The sequence below is a fragment of the Leucoraja erinacea genome, chromosome 12 (assembly GCF_028641065.1).
Source record: "Leucoraja erinacea ecotype New England chromosome 12, Leri_hhj_1, whole genome shotgun sequence".
Classification (NCBI taxonomy): domain Eukaryota; kingdom Metazoa; phylum Chordata; class Chondrichthyes; order Rajiformes; family Rajidae; genus Leucoraja; species Leucoraja erinaceus.
This window is the reverse complement of record NC_073388.1, coordinates 9057592-9074881: the sequence shown is the minus strand read 5'-3', so window position 1 is coordinate 9074881 and position 17290 is coordinate 9057592. Positions and strand designations below refer to the sequence as shown.

Below are 17290 nucleotides of genomic sequence, written 5' to 3'. Positions count from 1 at the left end.
GGTCGCCCCGTCCGCGGAAGAAAAGGAGGAAAGAAGGTTTCAGTTATTTGCCTTCCATCACAGTGGGGAATGTGAGGTTTCCGAAAAAACAAGATGGATGTGCTGCCTGCGGTGGTGAGGACTTGGAGGGAGCGCCGTGAGTGCAGTGATCGCGGTGTTTTGCGGGGACATGGCTCCGCGAGGACATCCTGGAGTCTAGTGCAAGTGTGGACGGCTTTCTGACTGTTCGTGCTGACTGGGACTGCAGAGAGAGTGATAGCAGTCGGTACAACTGGTCACATCACGGTGAAGGAGCGTGTGTGTGGCCTGGACATTGGACAGTGGGTCTCTGCTTATGCTGTGTGCCCTGGGGATTCTCACACGCCATTGTGGTGGCTGTTTAAGTCTATGTTTAATTTTTATGTGGTTATGTATCTTGTTGCTTTAGAAACATAGAAACATAGAAATTAGGTACAGGAGTAGGCCATTCAGCCCTTCGAGCCTGCACCGCCATTCAATATGATCATGGCTGATCATCCAACTCAGTATCCCGTGCCTGCCTTCTCTCCATACCCTCTGATCCCCTTAGCCACAAGGGCCACATCTAACTCCCTCTTAAATATAGCCAATGAACTGGCCTCGACTACCCTCTGCGGCAGAGAGTTCCAGAGATTCACCACTCTCTGTGTGAAAAAAGGTTCTTCTCATCTCGGTTTTAAAGTATTTCCCCCTTATCCTTAAGCTGTGACCCCTTGTCCTGGACTTCCCCAACATCGGGAGCAATCTTCCTGCATCTAGCCTGTCCAACCCCTTAAGAATTTTGTAAGTTTCTATAAGATCCCCTCTCAATCTCCTAAATTCTAGAGAGTATAAACCAAGTCTGTCCTGTCTTTCTTCATAAGACAGTCCTGACATCCCAGGAATCAGTCTGGTGAACCTTCTCTGCACTCCCTCTATGGCAATAATGTCCTTCCTCAGATTTGGAGACCAAAACTGTACGCAATACTCCAGGTGTGGTCTCACCAAGACCCTATACAACTGCAGTAGAACCTCCCTGCTCCTATACTCAAATCCTTTTTTGTATGACTGTTGGCAAATCAAATTCCTTGTATGTTTGGCATACTTGGCCAATAAATTAATTACAATCAGAATCATTCAATTAGATCAGAATGCAAATCGTACGTTTCTTCTGCATTTGTTATCAGTCCCATGAAGCAAAATACCTCAATAGGCAACATGCTTGTAAATCTTATAGAGGTGTATGAAATCATGAGAGGAATAGATCGGGTAGATGCACAGAGTCTCTTGCCCAGAGTAGGTGAATCGAGTAGAGGGCCAGAGGACATAGGTTTAAAGTGAAGGTGAAGGGGAAAAGATTTAATAGGAATCTGAGGGGTAACTTTTTCACACAAAGGGTGTGGTGGGTGTATGGAACAAGCTGCCAGAGGAGGTAGCTGAGGCAGGAATTATCCCAACAAATAAGAAACTGTTAGACAGGTACATGGATGGGACAGGTTTAGAGGGAGATGGACCTAACGTGGGCAGGTGGGACTAGTGTATCTGGGACATGTTGGCGTGTGTGAGCAAGTTGGGCTGAAGGGCCTGTTTCCATACTGTATCACTCTATGACTCTATGATTCAATAATGTGATTGTCCCAATGTTGGACAGGCACCCAAGTGCATTAACGCAACATTTCACATATCTAACATGTGAAAGATGGAATGAACAATTTCAAATTGGCGGATGATGAATGAGTGTTGGCCGTGTGATACACTTACAGCTCTTCTTCGAATGAAACAATTGTTTTAGTTTGTTTCTAAAATTTGTTTTTCACAATTGTTCTTTTAACACTCAGATAATAGAGGTGTATGAAGCCACGTGTATGAGCCACGTCACATTTTGTGGCTCAATGGACCAGGAAATCCTGTGGCTGTGAAAGCTATGGTTGCAAATTGAACATAACTAATTCTTTTCACTTTGCAGAAAATACTTCCTTCTCTTTCAAAATTGAGACGATTAGGAAGAACAGCGTTTTAACCAGGATAATCCCGTATGGTCATAAGATGGATCATGGGGCCATGCACACAACTGTGCCTTAGTTTGGCTCCTATGTCATTCATTAAGCATTCATGTCGGAATCATCGCTGTTAGGCAATCAACTTAAACCAACATGAGTCAACATTGCGGTCTGAAGATGGGTATCGGCCCGAAACGTTGCCTATTTCCTTCGCTCCATAGATGCTGCTGCACCCGCTGAGTTTCTCCAGCATTTTTGTGTACCTTGCTATCTGATAGATCATTTCCTTATGCTTATGAGCATTAAGTGAAGCATTTCAACAACGCAACCTTCTACGCCCGCACCTCCAGACTCAGGAACAGCTTCATCCCCAGAGCTATAGCAGCTCGGAACCGGCCCTGCTGAGTGCCCCCCACCCCCATGGACTGTCTCCCACAGATGGTCACGTCGCACAGACACATCTGCACTTTAGTCTGGTTGAACTGTTTTGACTGTTTTACTGTTCTTTTTACAATCCATGTTCTCGGGGTATCTAAATCTAAATGTTATTAGTTATTTAAGTCATGACATCGGATGGAAGCTGCATTCCAAATCTTGTTGCGCTTATGTGCAATGACAATAAAATATATTATTATTATTATTATCACCCCATTTGAATATAACCTCGGACAAACTCCTTGGGACTGCAGTTGTACAGGGTCTTGGTGAGACCACACCTGGAGTATTGCGTGCAGTTTTGGTCTCCAAATCTGAGGAAGGACATTATTGCCATAGAGGGAGTGCAGAGAAGGTTCACCAGACTGATTCCTGGGATGTCAGGACTGTCTTATGAAGAAAGACTGGATAGACTTGGTTTATACTCTCTAGAATTTAGGAGATTGAGAGGGGATCTTATAGAAACTTACAAAATTCTTAAGGGGTTGGACAGGCTAGATGCAGGAAGATTGTTCCCGATGTTGGGGAAGTCCAGGACAAGGGGTCACAGCTTAAGGATAAGGGGGAAATCGTTTAAAACCGAGATGAGGAGAAAGTTTTTCACACAGAGAGTGGTGAATCTCTGGAACTCTCTGCCACAGAGGGTAGTTGAGGCCAGTTCATTGGCTATATTTAAGAGGGAGTTAGATGTGGCCCTTGTGGCCAAGGGGATCGGAGGGTATGGAGAGAAGGCAGGTACGGGATACTGAGTTGGATGATCAGCCATGTTCATATTGAATGGCGGTGCAGGCTCGAAGGGCCGAATGGCCTACTCCTGCACCTAATTTCTATGTTTCTATGTTTCTATGACATATGATGAAAGAATGGGTCGACTGCGCTGGAACTTAGAAGGATGAGAGGGAATCTTATAGAAACATATAAAATTCTTCAGGGATTGGACAGGCTAGATGCAGGAAAATTGTTTGTGACGTTGGAGGAGTGCGGAACCAGGGGTCACAGTTTAAGAATAAGGGGTAGGCCATTTAGGACTGAGATGTGCCTGCAATTCCAATTGCACTGCACTCATGAAGTACTTTCTCATTTGTCAAGAGTCAAGAGTGGTTTATTACCATGTGTGCTGACAACGGAACAATTAAATTATTGAATTACAATAATTAGCACAGATGCAACAATGAAAGATCACTTTGACAAATGCAAAGTTGTACAAGACACACATTTAAATGATCTACCAGATACAAATTATGCTCAACATCCATTTGGGTTATTCAACGTTAAATTCACATTTGCCTAGGGTGTCTAATCAAGATATATAATCTACACAACACTCTCCTATTAACATTTGTCTGTTTTAATTTGGGTGGCAGAATGTGATAAGTATTGCATAAAACAATGCTTCACCATGTGGAGAGTGATAGTGTATATCTATGGCCCATGCTGTGCTTTCAACTCTAAAACAGGAAGGGTAGAGGGGCTAAATCAAGCTGGCAATCACACTGAGTTTATTTTGTGAAAGTTTTGCCTTGTTCAATCTACTTAATCCAATAGAAAGTCCCTAAACCGACTGCTGTGCAATTGCAATCACATCAAAATGGATCCCCACATCTTTCCCTCAGGTAATCTTCAACTTCTCTGATATCTCCTTAATAGCCCTGATGCTTTTTACTACTCCAGGTAAGTTTCACATTCTAACCATTGTCTGATTGAATGTTTCTTCCAGAATTTTTATCGGTAAATAACATCTATTGATGGCCTCTACACTTGTATCTTGCTTAGCGTTCAGCCTTTGTCACCATGAATAACATGACTGGAATTACCACTGTGGGGGCCATTATAGAATATAAGTGCTGGAGTACTCTGGAGTACTGGAACATGGATAAGTGGCGTTTAAGATCAGTAGACTGAAGAAAGGTCCTGACCCGAAACGTCGCCTATCGATTTTTTTCAGGGATGCTGCTTGACCCGGTGAGTTTGTGTCCAGCACTTTGTGTCTCATTTTGTAAACCAGCATCTGCAGTTCCTGGTACCTATATAATTGCTGAGTACAACTGGAAATGCATAGAATATAAATACACAGATGCAACAGAATTTCACCGTGCTGTGAATATATAAGATAACAAAGGGCACATTGGCGCTGTGGTAGAGTTGCTGCCTTACAGCGCCAGAGACCTGGATTAGATCCTGACTACAGGTGCTGTCCGTACGGAGTTTGTGCGTATCCCCGTGATCACGTGGGTTTTTTCCGAGTGCTCCGGTTTCCCCCCACGCTCCAACGACGTGCAGGTTTGCAGACTCACTGGAAATTTACAACTAAATTGTTAATTATCCCTCGTGTGTAGGGTAGTGTTGGCGTTTGGCGATCGCTGGTCGGCGCGGACTCGGTGGGCCGAAGAGTAACTCAGCAGATCAGGAAAGTAGGTGACCTTTTGTTCGAGGAACCTTCTCCTGAACTAGACCAGCACTGTATCTTTTTTTTCCGAGTTAAAGTGTCCATTACTTGCTTGCATGTCAGTTGCCAATTAATGTACTGGTAGTTGGCCGAACCATTTCATGTTTGCAGACGCAAAGAGATGCTTCTCAGTAGCCGAGTGGGCTGGAAGATCCATGGACATCAAGGCAGCATTTGACCGAGTGTGGCATCAAGGAATGCAGATAAAATAGTCAATGGGTCAATTGTTGTTGTTAGAGGTTGAGCATCTCAGTGCCACGATATGAACACGAGTTCTTCACGAGCGTATTCTAAACGTAACCATCTTCAGCTATCTTCCTTTCATCTAAGATTGGGAGTTTTGCTAACGATTCCATAATGTTCAATACCATTCATACTCTTCAGCGAAGGCAACAGTTCATGCCTGTTCACGGCAGGGCATAAAGGGCCTGTCCCACTTACGTGTCCTTGACACGCAAATTACACGACCTCGTCGTCACGTTGAGGCGCACAAGCATCGTATGGCTGCGCGGGGCAGGTCCCACTGAGAAGCGCGGAGGGGTATGTAGTTGTGTGCGACCGCGTGGGTCTCTGAAATTTTTGTAGCGGACAAAATCTTTGCGCGCCAACGGCCTGTCGCGGAACAGACGGCCAAAGTGGGACAGGCCCAAGACACTGGCGCGACACCTTCAACAGCAGCAGAAGCAGGCAAACGATCGCCGAATTCGGCCTGGGGCTCACGGCCGTTGCGGTCCAGATCCACCCCCACTTCTACTCCCAGAGCGGGGCCAAGAAAATTGAAGATAGACACAAAATGCTGGAGTAACTCAGCGGGACCGGCAGCATCTCTGGAGAGAAGGAATGGGTGACGTTTCGGGTCAAGACCCTTTCAGACAGAAGAAGGGTCTCGACACGAAACATCACCCATTCCTTCTCTCCAGAGATGCTGCCGGTCCCGCTGAGTTACTCCTGCATTTTGTATCCATCTTCAAATGACGTCATGCGCTCCAGACAGCTGTGCGTAGGCATGAAATCGTGCGTGACCTTCGCGGGTCCGTCGCAGCCCAACGCGACCACGAGATCGCGTAATTACCGTGCCAAGGACACGTAAGTGGGACAGGGGCTTAAGGATCATTCAGAAAAGGGGCAAGTAATGTTTAGGGCACAAAAATACCAGGTAATGGCCATCTCCAAGAAGAGAGTGTCTAAGCAACAACCCACAGACTACAGAGGCATGACCACTGCTCACTCACCATTGAAACTCAACTGGCCATTACTCTTACTATTGTGCGGTCGAATTCCGCTTCAACTCCATTTACAAATTTTCAGATGATATCACCATAGTAGGCCTCAAACAATGACGAGGCAGAGTAAAGGAAGGAGATAGAGATCCTAGCAACATGGTGTCACCCTCAGTGTCAGCAAGATGAAGGAGATAGCTACCTAAGGTACACAGAATTGCTGGAGAAACTCAGCGGGTGCAGCAGCATCTATGGAGCGAAGGAAAATAGGCGACATTTCGGGCCGAAACCCTTTTTCAGATAGCTACCTCCTTCAGGAAGCAGGGTAGAGTACATGTCACAATCAGCAGCAATAGTGCCAAATTAGTTTGAATATTGAATGGCCTGGATACAGTGGATGTGGGGAGGATGTTTCCAATTGTGGGAGAATCTAGGACCAGAGGTTCACAGCCTCAGAATTAAAGGACGTTCCTTTCGGAAGGAGATGAGGAGGAATTTCTTCACTCAGAAAATGGTGAATCTGTGGAATTCTTTGCCACAGAATGCTGTGGAGGCCAAGTCAATGGATATTTCTAAGGCGGAGATAGGTAGATTTTTGATTAGTGCGGGTGTCAGGGGTTATGGTGAGAAGGCAGGAGAATGGGGTTAGGAGAGAGTGATAGATCAGCCGTAATTGAAAGGCGAAGTAGACTCTGTGGGCCGAATGGCCTAACTCCTCTCTTATCACATGACCTTATGAAAGTGAAGATGGTTCCTCTGAGTAAATGTCATCAACAATTTGTCCTGGCCCAACCACCGTGAGGCAATGGCCAAGAAAGCACAACAACGCCTCTACATCCTAAAGAGGTTTGGCGTGTCTCCAATGACTCTTACCAACGTCCACAGATGCACTGCCGAAAGCATACTCTCGAGATGCATCACAGCTTGGTTTTGCAACAGCTCAGCCTGAGACCGCATGAAATGTAGAGGACAGCTAAAGATGCTGCCTGTCCCAGTGAGTTACTCCAGCATGTTGTGCCTAGCTTGTCAACACCCAGGACAAGTCAAAACACTTGGTTAGTGTGCCAAAGCCCTACCATACACATTCATTCCTTCCACCATTAGTGCATGGTGGAAGCAGTGTACTCCATCAACTACATATGTCATGTCTTGGCTACTCTCAAAACCTCTTAGAAACTCATACGGACAAGGAGAGTTGGTCTTTGGGAACTCCCCAATCCCCAGATTCTCCAAGTCATATTTTGCTTGGGCAGCTTACAACCCAGTGGTAGGGTTCTTGATTTCTCTAACCAAGTAACCCTTGCTTTCCCTCTCTCTCTCCATCCCTCCCCTACCCTAGTTCTCCTACTAGTTTCACTGTCCTCCTGATTAATTTGTATGCCTCGTTGTCACCTTCCCCTCAGCCAACAATGAACCATTGTAATTTTCCAGCATCTGCAGCTCCTTCTTAAAAACAATGAACCATTGTACATGTCCTTGATCATCGTCTACTTTGATCTGTCCTTTTCACACCTTACGTGCTCTTTGTACCCTTCCACACCTCTAGTTCCCCTCTCCCCTGACTCTCAGTCTGAAGAAGGATCTCGATCTGAAATGCACCCATTCGGTCTCTCCAGGGATGCTGCCTGTCCCGCTGAGTTACTTCAGCATTATGTGTCTATCTTTGGTTCATACGCCATTCTGATTTCGAACTGAATCCAGCAGCTCCGTACCTTGTCACACCACGGGAAATAACGTGGTCAGAGAGACTGCAACAAGTCAATGGGCAACTAGGCAAAGCAGCAAATGCTGACTTTGGAAATACTTTTCAGCTCTTGAGAAATGTCAGTTTCTCTCAGAAGAAAAGAGAAGCAGAGGGACAATTATGATAGCTATCCGTAAGTTTATAAAGGTTTGATGAAGGAAATATGCTTCCTCATTTAGGAAAGTCAAAACCTGTTCGAGGGAGGATTTTGGAGAAACCTTTTTGCACGATAATTCCTCAAGGGCCTGTCCCACTTGGGCGGCATTTGCACATCATTTACGCGACAGAATTTACGCGTCACGACACACGAGACGCGCGTGGTGACGCGCACGTGATGCGAGCATGGTGCGCTTTACGCGCGCGTGGTGATGTAGGCAGTGATGCGCGGTCGCGCGCGGCGCCCCAGGATTTTGGGATGTACAAAATCTTCGTGTGCCATCTGCATGACGCCCAAGTGGGACAGGCCCTTTAGAATGCAAAACTCACCACCAAAAGCAGCAACTGTATCTGATAATGCAGCTGCAACTGGAGACACCTTGGCTGAGTACACAAAGGAAGGTGAATAATCTGTCAAGGATAAGGGCTAAAACAGTGAGGGGCAAGGCTCATGTGGACCATGATGTTCAACATGAACGATTAAGGCAGAGATAGATAGATTCTTGATTAGTACGGGCATCAGGGGTTATGGGGAAAAGGCAGGAGAATGGGGTTGAGGGGAAGAGATAGATCAGCCAGGATTGAATGGCGGAGTAGACTTGATGGGCCAAATGCCTAATTCTGCTCCTATCACTTATGAACTTATGATATTGTCCGAATATCCTGTTTCATTGTAAATCTGCGTAAGCGGAAATTGGCAAAATATGTTCATTATGTGAATGAACTCAACACCAGGTTTAGAAACCAATTCTTAAAAATGTTACGATACAATATGAAGTGCATGGATTATTGGTTCTAGATATTACAAATATATTTTACAACTGTGATTGAATTTTAATCAAAACCATTTATTTTATGTAATAGCAAATTGGTATCTTTGAGATTCTAAAATTATATGTGGATATTATTTTATTAATGAAATGGATATAAAATTAGACACAGGCTATACATTTGTAAATATTTTTTTAATTGAAATATTCCATCATCTAATCCCCTCCTTCTTTACAGAATCTATATTTGCTGTGATCATTTTTAAGGCTTAATCCTACCCAAAGATATCTTGGCTAAAGGTTAATGGTAGAAGTCAAATTGAAGATAGCTTTGATAGAGTCACAGAGTCATAGAGGCCCTTCACCCCAACTTGCCCACACCGGCCAACACGTCCCAGCTACACTAATCCCACCTGCTTGCGTTTTGCTCATATCCCGACAAACATGTCCATTCCATTTACCTGTCTGTTTCTGAAACTTTGGGATAGCCCCTGCCGCATCTACCTCCTCTGGCAGCTAGATCCATACACCCACCACCCTTTTTGTGTGAAAACGTTACCCCTCGGATTACTATTAAATCTTTTCCCCCTTCACCTTAAACCTATGTCCTCTGGTCCCCAGTAGACAAAAATGCTGGAGAAACTCAGCGGGTGAGGCAGCATCTATGTAGCGAAGGAAACAGGTGACGTTTCGAGTCAAGACCCTTCTTCAGACTGATGGCCATGGAGGAGGCCCAGGACAGAAAGGTCGGATTCGGAATTGGAGGGGGAGTTGAAGTGCTGAGCCACCGGAAGATCAGGTTGGTTATTGCGAACCAAGCAGAGATGTTGGGCGAAGCGATTGCCAAGCCTATGCTTGGTCTCACCAACGCAGAGCAGCTGACACCTAGAGCAGCGGATGCAATAGACGAGGTTGGAGGAGGTGCAGGTGAACCTCTGCCGCACCTGGAAAGACTGCGTGGGTCCTTGGATGGGGTCAAGGGGGGAGGTAAAGCGACAAGTGTAGCATTTCCTGTGATTGCAAGGGAAAGTGCCAGAAGAGGGGGTGGTTTGACTGGGAATGGACGAATTGACCAGGAAGTTACGGAGGGAGAGGTCTCTGCGGAAAACCAAAAAGGGAGAATTCTGGTCCTCTGGTCCTCGATTCACCTATACTGGGCAGGAGACTCTGTGCATCTAACCCGATCTATTCCTCTCATAGAAACATAGAAACATAGACAATAGGTGCAGGAGTAGGCCATTCAGCCCTTCGAGCCTGCACCGCCATTCAATATGATCATGGCTGATCATCCAACTCAGTATCCCGTACCTGCCTTCTCTCCATACCCCCTGATCCCTTTAGCCAAAAGGGCCACATCTAACTCCCTCTTAAATATATCCAATGAACTGGCCTCAACTACCTTCTGTGGCAGAGATTTTATACACCTCATGATTTTATACACCTCTATAAGATCACCCCTCATCCTCCTGCGCACCAAGGAATATAGTCCCATCGTACTCAACGTCTCCCTATAGCCCAGACCCTTTAGTCCTGGCAAAATCCTTGTAAATCTTCTGATGAAATCTGTTTCAAGATCAAGATTCAAGATTCAAGATTCAAGATTCAATTTAATTGTCATTTGGACCCCTTGAGGTCCAAACGAAATGCCGTTTCATGTAAACACTGATAGTTGCAGATTTGTTTAATTAATTTTGTCTGATCAGGACCATGCATCTGTCGTGTAGTCACTGCTATAAAAAAAACACACACAACCAACAATCACATTCAAAAATATACACAAAATGCTGGAGTAACTCAGTGGGACAGGCAGCGTTTCGGAATAGAAGGAATGGGTGATGTTTCGGGTCAAGACCCTTCTTCTTCCTACCTCCTAACAAAAACCTACCTATTATTTCTGTTCTTCCAACCAAATTAAATAACCTCACATTTCCCACGTTATACTCTCTCAACAACTTTCTTAACTGCTCATTTAACATCACTCATCCTCTCGTGGACAGAAATTCAGTTTTATTTGGTAGCTCAAACGTACAATGTATTAGTGACAAATAAATGACGCCAACCTACTTCTGAAAGTCAGTCCCATTGACTTTGTTGAACGAGATATCTGATCGATTTAAATTTCCAGCTGCTTGCAAGTTCTTCACAGTTGAACTTGCCAGCTGCCTTTGCATCTCTGACAAATTTAAAAACATGCCACTTTGTTCTACAGATCAAACTGTTCGTCCTCGACTTTTAGCGAAAGGAACATGCGTCAGACAGATCATAAACAGGTGCACAGAGACACACACATACACACACAGGCTTAACTGAAAACAGCTTGCCATTGTTATCTCACCATCAACTAGACAGCTGTCCTGAGCTACTATCTACCTCATTGGAGACCCTCAGGCTATCTTTGATGAGACTTTACTGGACTTTACCTTGCAGTAAACATTATTCACATTATGCCATTTATCATGCATTTGAACACTGTGGTTGGCTAGACTGTCTTTCCGCTGACTGGTTAGTTTACAACAAAAGCTTTTTTCACTGTAGCTCAGTACACGTGACAATAAACTAAACCACACTAAATGTTTAAAAGAATGTTATGAAATCCAAGAACTGAAGTGACATGTGTATACTTTCTCACAGTAATTTCTTTTGATACTTGTATATATTTCTTTAAGGCAGTGCAAATATACTTCTTTTCAGCATGAGAGCTAACCTACGATCTAATTTTTTTAGTTAGTGTTAACGATGAATATGAAACTTAAAAGTGAATCGCTATGAAAGTTTCGAATGTAGAAATTAGGATCTGCAGCAGCTGGTTTACAAAATAATGACACAAAGTGCAGTAAGTCAACAGGTCAGGTAGAATCCCTGGTTAGAACATGGATAGGTGACGTTTCAGGTCGGGACCTTGCTATGAAAGGTTTAGTGTGCTCATGTCCGCAGCATATTTTCAGTACATAGAAACATAGAAACATAGAAAATAGGTGCAGGAGTAGGCCATTCGGCCCTTCAAGCCAGCACCCCCATTCAATATGATCATGGCTGATCATCCAACTCAGTATCCTGTACCTGCCCTCTCTCCATACCCCCTGATCCCTTTAGCCATAAGGGCCACATCTAACTCCCTCTTAAATATAGCCAATGAACTGGCCTCAACTACCTTCTGTGGCAGTTCCAGAGATTCACCACTCTCTGTGTGAAAAATGTTTTACTCATCTCGGTCCTAAAGGATTTCCCCTTAATCCTTAAACTGTGACCCCTTGTCCTGGACTTCTCCAACATCGGGAACAATCTTTCTACATCTAGCCTGTCCAACCCCTTAAGAATTTTGTAAGTTTCTATAAGATCCCCCCTCAATCTTCTAAATTCTAGCGAGTACAAGCCGAGTCTATCTGGTCTTTCTTCATATGAAAGTCCTGACATCCTAGGAATCAGTCTGGTGAACCTTCTCTGCACTCCCTCTATGGCAAGAATGTCTTTCCTCAGATTTGGAGACCAGAACTGTACACAATACTCCAGGTGTGGTCTCACCAATACCCTGTACAACTGCATAGAGCCATACAGCATGGAAACAGGCCCTTCAGCCCAATTCATTCATGCCGACTAAGATGCCACCTCTAAGCTAGTCCCATTTACCCACGTTTGGCACATATCCCTCTCAACGTTTCTTATCCATGTAGCCGATTAAAGATTAATGCAGATAACCATATAACCATTACAGCACGGAAACAGGCCATCTCGGCCCTACAAGTCCGTGCCGAACAATTATTTTCACTTAGTCCCACCTGCCTGCACTCATACCATAACCCTCCATTCCCTTCTCATCCATATGCCTATCCAATTTATTTTTAAATGATACCAACGAACCTGCCTCCACCACTTCCACTGGAAGCTCATTCCACACCGCTACCACTCTCTGAGTAAAGAAGTTCCCCCTCATGTTACCCCTAAACTTCTGTCCCTTAATTCTGAAGTCATGTCCTCTTGTTTGAATCTTCCCTATTCTCAAAGGGAAAAGCATGTCCACATCAACTCTGTCTATCCCTCTCATCATTTTAAAGACCTCTATCAAGTCCCCCCTTAACCTTCTGCGCTCCAGAGAATAAAGACCTAGCTTCATAATCTCAAAAATCTAAATGCTGCTTAGCATCGTTTTGTAAGGATATTCCTTAAATTTAAACATTGTTCAAAATTATAAACATGGCCACAGCTTCAGGTAAGACAACAGCAACAAAGCGTGCAAGCAAAAATGAGTGAAAAATAACATTTTGCAAAAAATGGCTTCAGAATATAAACTATTTTCCTAGATTGCATCAGTTGGCTTTAACCTGCACCAAATGATATGCTTTCATGCAGTGACTGAACGCTCAAGTTGCTAATGTATATGTGGCTAAAGATCAAAAGCAAGCAAATGGGGTTTGAAAGTTGGTATAGACACGGTGGGTTGAATGACTTTATTTCAGCTCCTTAATTTATTTACTTTTGATGTGTAGAAAGAAAGTGCAGATGCTGGCCTGCACCAAGATACACACAAAATGCTGGAGTATCTCAGCGTGGTGCTGCCTGACCCGTTGAGTTACTCTAGTGTTTTGGGTCTGAAGAAGGGTCTCGACCTGAAACGTCACCCATTCCTTCTCACCAGAGATGCTGCCTGTCCCGCTGAGTTACTCCAGCTTTTTGTGTCTATCTTTTGACTTTGGATCTCGGTTTCCAACACTTTGCACCTAAAGACAGCCCGGGTCTGGTGGTTGATGGCCTGTCCTCCTGGTGAAATAAACCCCGTGTCAAATTCAAGTCAATGTGTAAAGGTCCTACCAGTTCTACCGCATGCTTGTATCCCTCGTGACTAATCGTGAGTCTGTAGAGATACAGCGTGGATACATGGCCCTTCGGCCTACCGAGTCCACGCCAACATGCGATCACCCCTTACACCAGAATTATTCTACACACTGGGGACAATTTACGATTTTTACCGCAGCCAATTAACCTGCAACTCTACCGCTGCACCATCGTGCCTCCTCCACCTTGTTCTCACACCTTCCCCAGCCAACAATGGGCCGATCTGAAGAAAGTCTGTCTATCTTTCAGTCTGAAGAAAGGTTCCGACATGAAACGTCACCAGTTCTTTCCCTCCAGATATGCCGCCTGACCCCCTGAGTTACTCCAGGATGTTGTCTCTATCTTCAGTGTGTAAATGGGTTGGTTATCTTTTTGGCCACTCGGTTGACTTCTACAATTCCCTCATGCCTAACTACATGTGGCTTTTTAAAAAAATATTTTCTCCTTTAATGTACAGTCTTCAAAAAAAAAGTCTGTCGGATCCTGAAACCGAAAAAACACAGTATAACGAACGTTTTGCCGGAGACCAGTTTGCCCAATACACCTGTGGAAACAAAGAACCGCAGACACTGGTTTACACAAAAGGTCACACAGTGCTGAAGTAACAGCGGGTCAGGCTCCATCTCTGGAGAACATGGATGGGAGATGTTTCAGGTTGGGACTAAGTCTGAACAAGGCTCCTGACCCAAAACGTCACCTATCCATATTCTCCAGAGATGCTGCCTGATCTGCTGAGTTACTCAAGCACTTTGTGTCCTTTTGTTCTCCATCATCCACTTTATCTTACAAACTCCCTTACATATCTTTTCTCATCAACACTAAATGAAAATCAACACATTTTTGCAAATATACTTTAAAATCCAGTTCATTTCATATTTCATTTGTCTGACGTTTCCATTATATTCCACAAAAGCCATTGTAATATTTTGTTTAAGCAGACCGGATTGTATTGTGGAGGACAGGGGCTGATGGAATGTTCTACAAAAAAGCACAAACACAATGGGCCAAATATACTTTTTTCCCTAATGTAACAATGACGCTGAGAGGGAAAGCTAGATCAGCCATGATTGAATGGCAGTAGACCTGATGGGCCAAATGGCCTGATTCTGCTCCCATGAATTTATGATCGGATGAGTCTGCATCTGTTTCAATGGGTAACTTCAAACACTATTTATTTTGTTAATTAGTATCAAACTATAAATCTTGTTACAGTACAAAGTAATCTGACTAGGACTGCATTACAGAGACCTCAAAGAAGCATCAAATCCAACTGTCCCAGTGCAATGACCAGGGACTTTGAACTTTAGAGATACAGCTTGAAAACAGGCCCTTCGACCCACCGAATCTGCGCAGACTAACACCACCTTACGCACTAGGGACAATTTTACAGAAGCCAATTAACCTACAAACCTGCACGTCTTTTGGAGTGTGAGAGGAAACCGGAGCACCCGGGTGAAACGCCACATGGTCACGGGAAGAATGTACAAAACTCCGTACAGACGGCACCCGTGGTGAGGATGGGAACCGGGTCTCTGGCGCTGTGAGGCAGAGTCTCTACAACTGTGCCACCACGCCGCCGTTAGTGGGTGTTCACGATCAGTGTGGCAGTGAATCTCCACTAATCAATCTCATTCAATTGGTATTATAGTTTAGTTTAGTTAATTGTCACGTGTACCAAGGCACAGTGAGAAGTTGTGAAAAGCTTGTGGTCGAACTGGGAGGTGATGGGCGGATAGTTTGATGCACAAATCAAGAGGCAAACTAGGGGATTGGAAAATGACCCGCTGCCCAAATTACAGACAGGAAAGCGTTGAAGGGACTGCTTCACTTGAAAATCTAAATGTACAGTAAAACTTTGCAGGAACAAGCAGTTAAAGGGAAAGAACCAGAACTAATTGAAACCTGCAGAAAGACGGGACTGCAGACGCTGATTTATACCAAAGACAGAGACAAAGTGTCATGGAATCATAGAGTCATACAGTGTGGAAACAGGTCCTTCAGCCCAACTTGCACACACCGGCCAACATGTCCCTTCTACACTAGTCCCATCTGCCTGCGTTTGGCCCTTATCCCTCTAAACATGTCCTATCCACCATGTACCTCGCTACTTGCCACTGGAAGTGCTGGAGTAACTCAGTGGGTTGGGCAACATCTCTGCAGACTTCTTCTGGTCTGAGTTAGTCCAGTACACTGTGTCTATAAATGAAGGCTGTTACCCTTTCAGGTTAAACCCTTGGAAAAAAATAGTGGAAATCTGTGGAATTCTTTGCCACAGAAGCCTGCGGAGGGCGTCGGTGGATATTTTAAAGGCAGAGATGGATAGATTCTTGACTAGTACGGGTGTCGGGGGTTAGGGGGAGAAGGCAGGAGAATGGGGTTAGAGGGGGAGGAGTCTACTCCACCATGATTGAATGGCTAATTCTGCAATGGAACTTAAGAATTTATGAAAAATACGTTGTTGCAAGAAGCTGTCAACGTTTATGCTCTTGTGCAACTGGCAAGGTGCTTCTTAAAGGTATTGATAAGTGCGATTTATCACCCAACGGTGACAGGTGGGTTTGTAGGAAGGACGATCAGCCATGATCACAATGAATGGCGGTGCTGGCTCGAAGGGCCGAATGGTCTCCTCCTGCACCTATTTTCAATATTTTCTATGTTTCTAAGGAACTGCAAATGCTGGTTACACACTGAAGTGCTGGAGTTACTCAGCTGGAGAGGCAGCGTCTCTGGAGAGAAGGAATGGGTGATGTTTGGGGTTGGAGACCCTTCTTCAGACTGAGAGTCAGGGGAGAAAGAGAGGGTGGGGGGGGGGGGGGAGTCTAGATGTTACCGGTGGATGGAGCAGTTAAATGACAGCTAGCTGGAGACAGCAGTACTCACAGAACACACAGGCAGAACACCCCGGGTAGCGACTCGCTGTCCCTCAGCAGGTAGCTGCCGTCCTTGCCGCTCCTGCCCAGAAGTCTCTCGCCTGTCTCTCTGTTAATCTTTCCCTGGTAGACTGGATGGTCCATTCTTCTCTCCTCCACCCCCCTCCCCGGCGTGGCGCACAGACAGCCTTGTGGCCGAGGCTCTGGCAGCCGCTGCTCTAAGCCGCGTTCAGCCTGGTTGCGAAATGAAAGTGACAAGTTGCACCTCTTGATGATCCACTCCCCAAATCCTCGCCGCAGACACACGGGGGTGGATGTGGAAAGTTGGCGTCGTCTGCAAGTTGCCGGGGCATAGAATGTGTTCAACATCAGTGGCTAGATCTACCCTGATACCCACGGCCTCCCAGCACAGTAGCAGGCCCTTCGGCCCGCAATGTCCATGCCTGAACATCAAGTAGGATCTGCAGATGCTGGTTTACACCGCGGGCACAGAAATCCGGAGTAACTCAGCGGGACAGGCAGCATCTCTGGAGAGAAGGAAAGGAGACCCTTCTTAATCCTGAGCCCACCTCATCATTCTGTCTGAAGAATGGACTCGACCCGAAACGCAAACCATTCCTTCTCTCCAGAGATGCTGCCTGTCCCGCTGAGTTACTCCAGCCCTTTGTGCAAGGTTAAACTAAACTCCTCTGCCTCCATATGATTCACATCCCAAAACAGAACTCTAAAACAGATCAGGCTGTAATTAAGCAACAGGTCAACAGAGGTGGTTCGCTCCATAGATGCTGTTGCACCCGCTGAGTTTTCTCCATCATTTTTGTG

The 17290-nt window shown here is 45.2% G+C and overlaps 1 protein-coding gene across 1 annotated transcript in view; it reads right to left on the bottom strand.

Annotated features, from left to right (window-relative positions):
* Window positions 1-17029, bottom strand: part of LOC129702047 (SH2 domain-containing protein 1A-like) — a 38988-nt gene extending 21959 nt beyond the window's left edge. The window contains exon 1 of the mRNA XM_055643569.1: window positions 16479-17029. Coding sequence (XP_055499544.1) covers window positions 16479-16837 — 359 coding nt within the window. The 5' untranslated portion in view covers window positions 16838-17029. The remainder of the gene's footprint in view (window positions 1-16478) is intronic.
* Window positions 17030-17290: the final 261 nt, after the last annotated feature.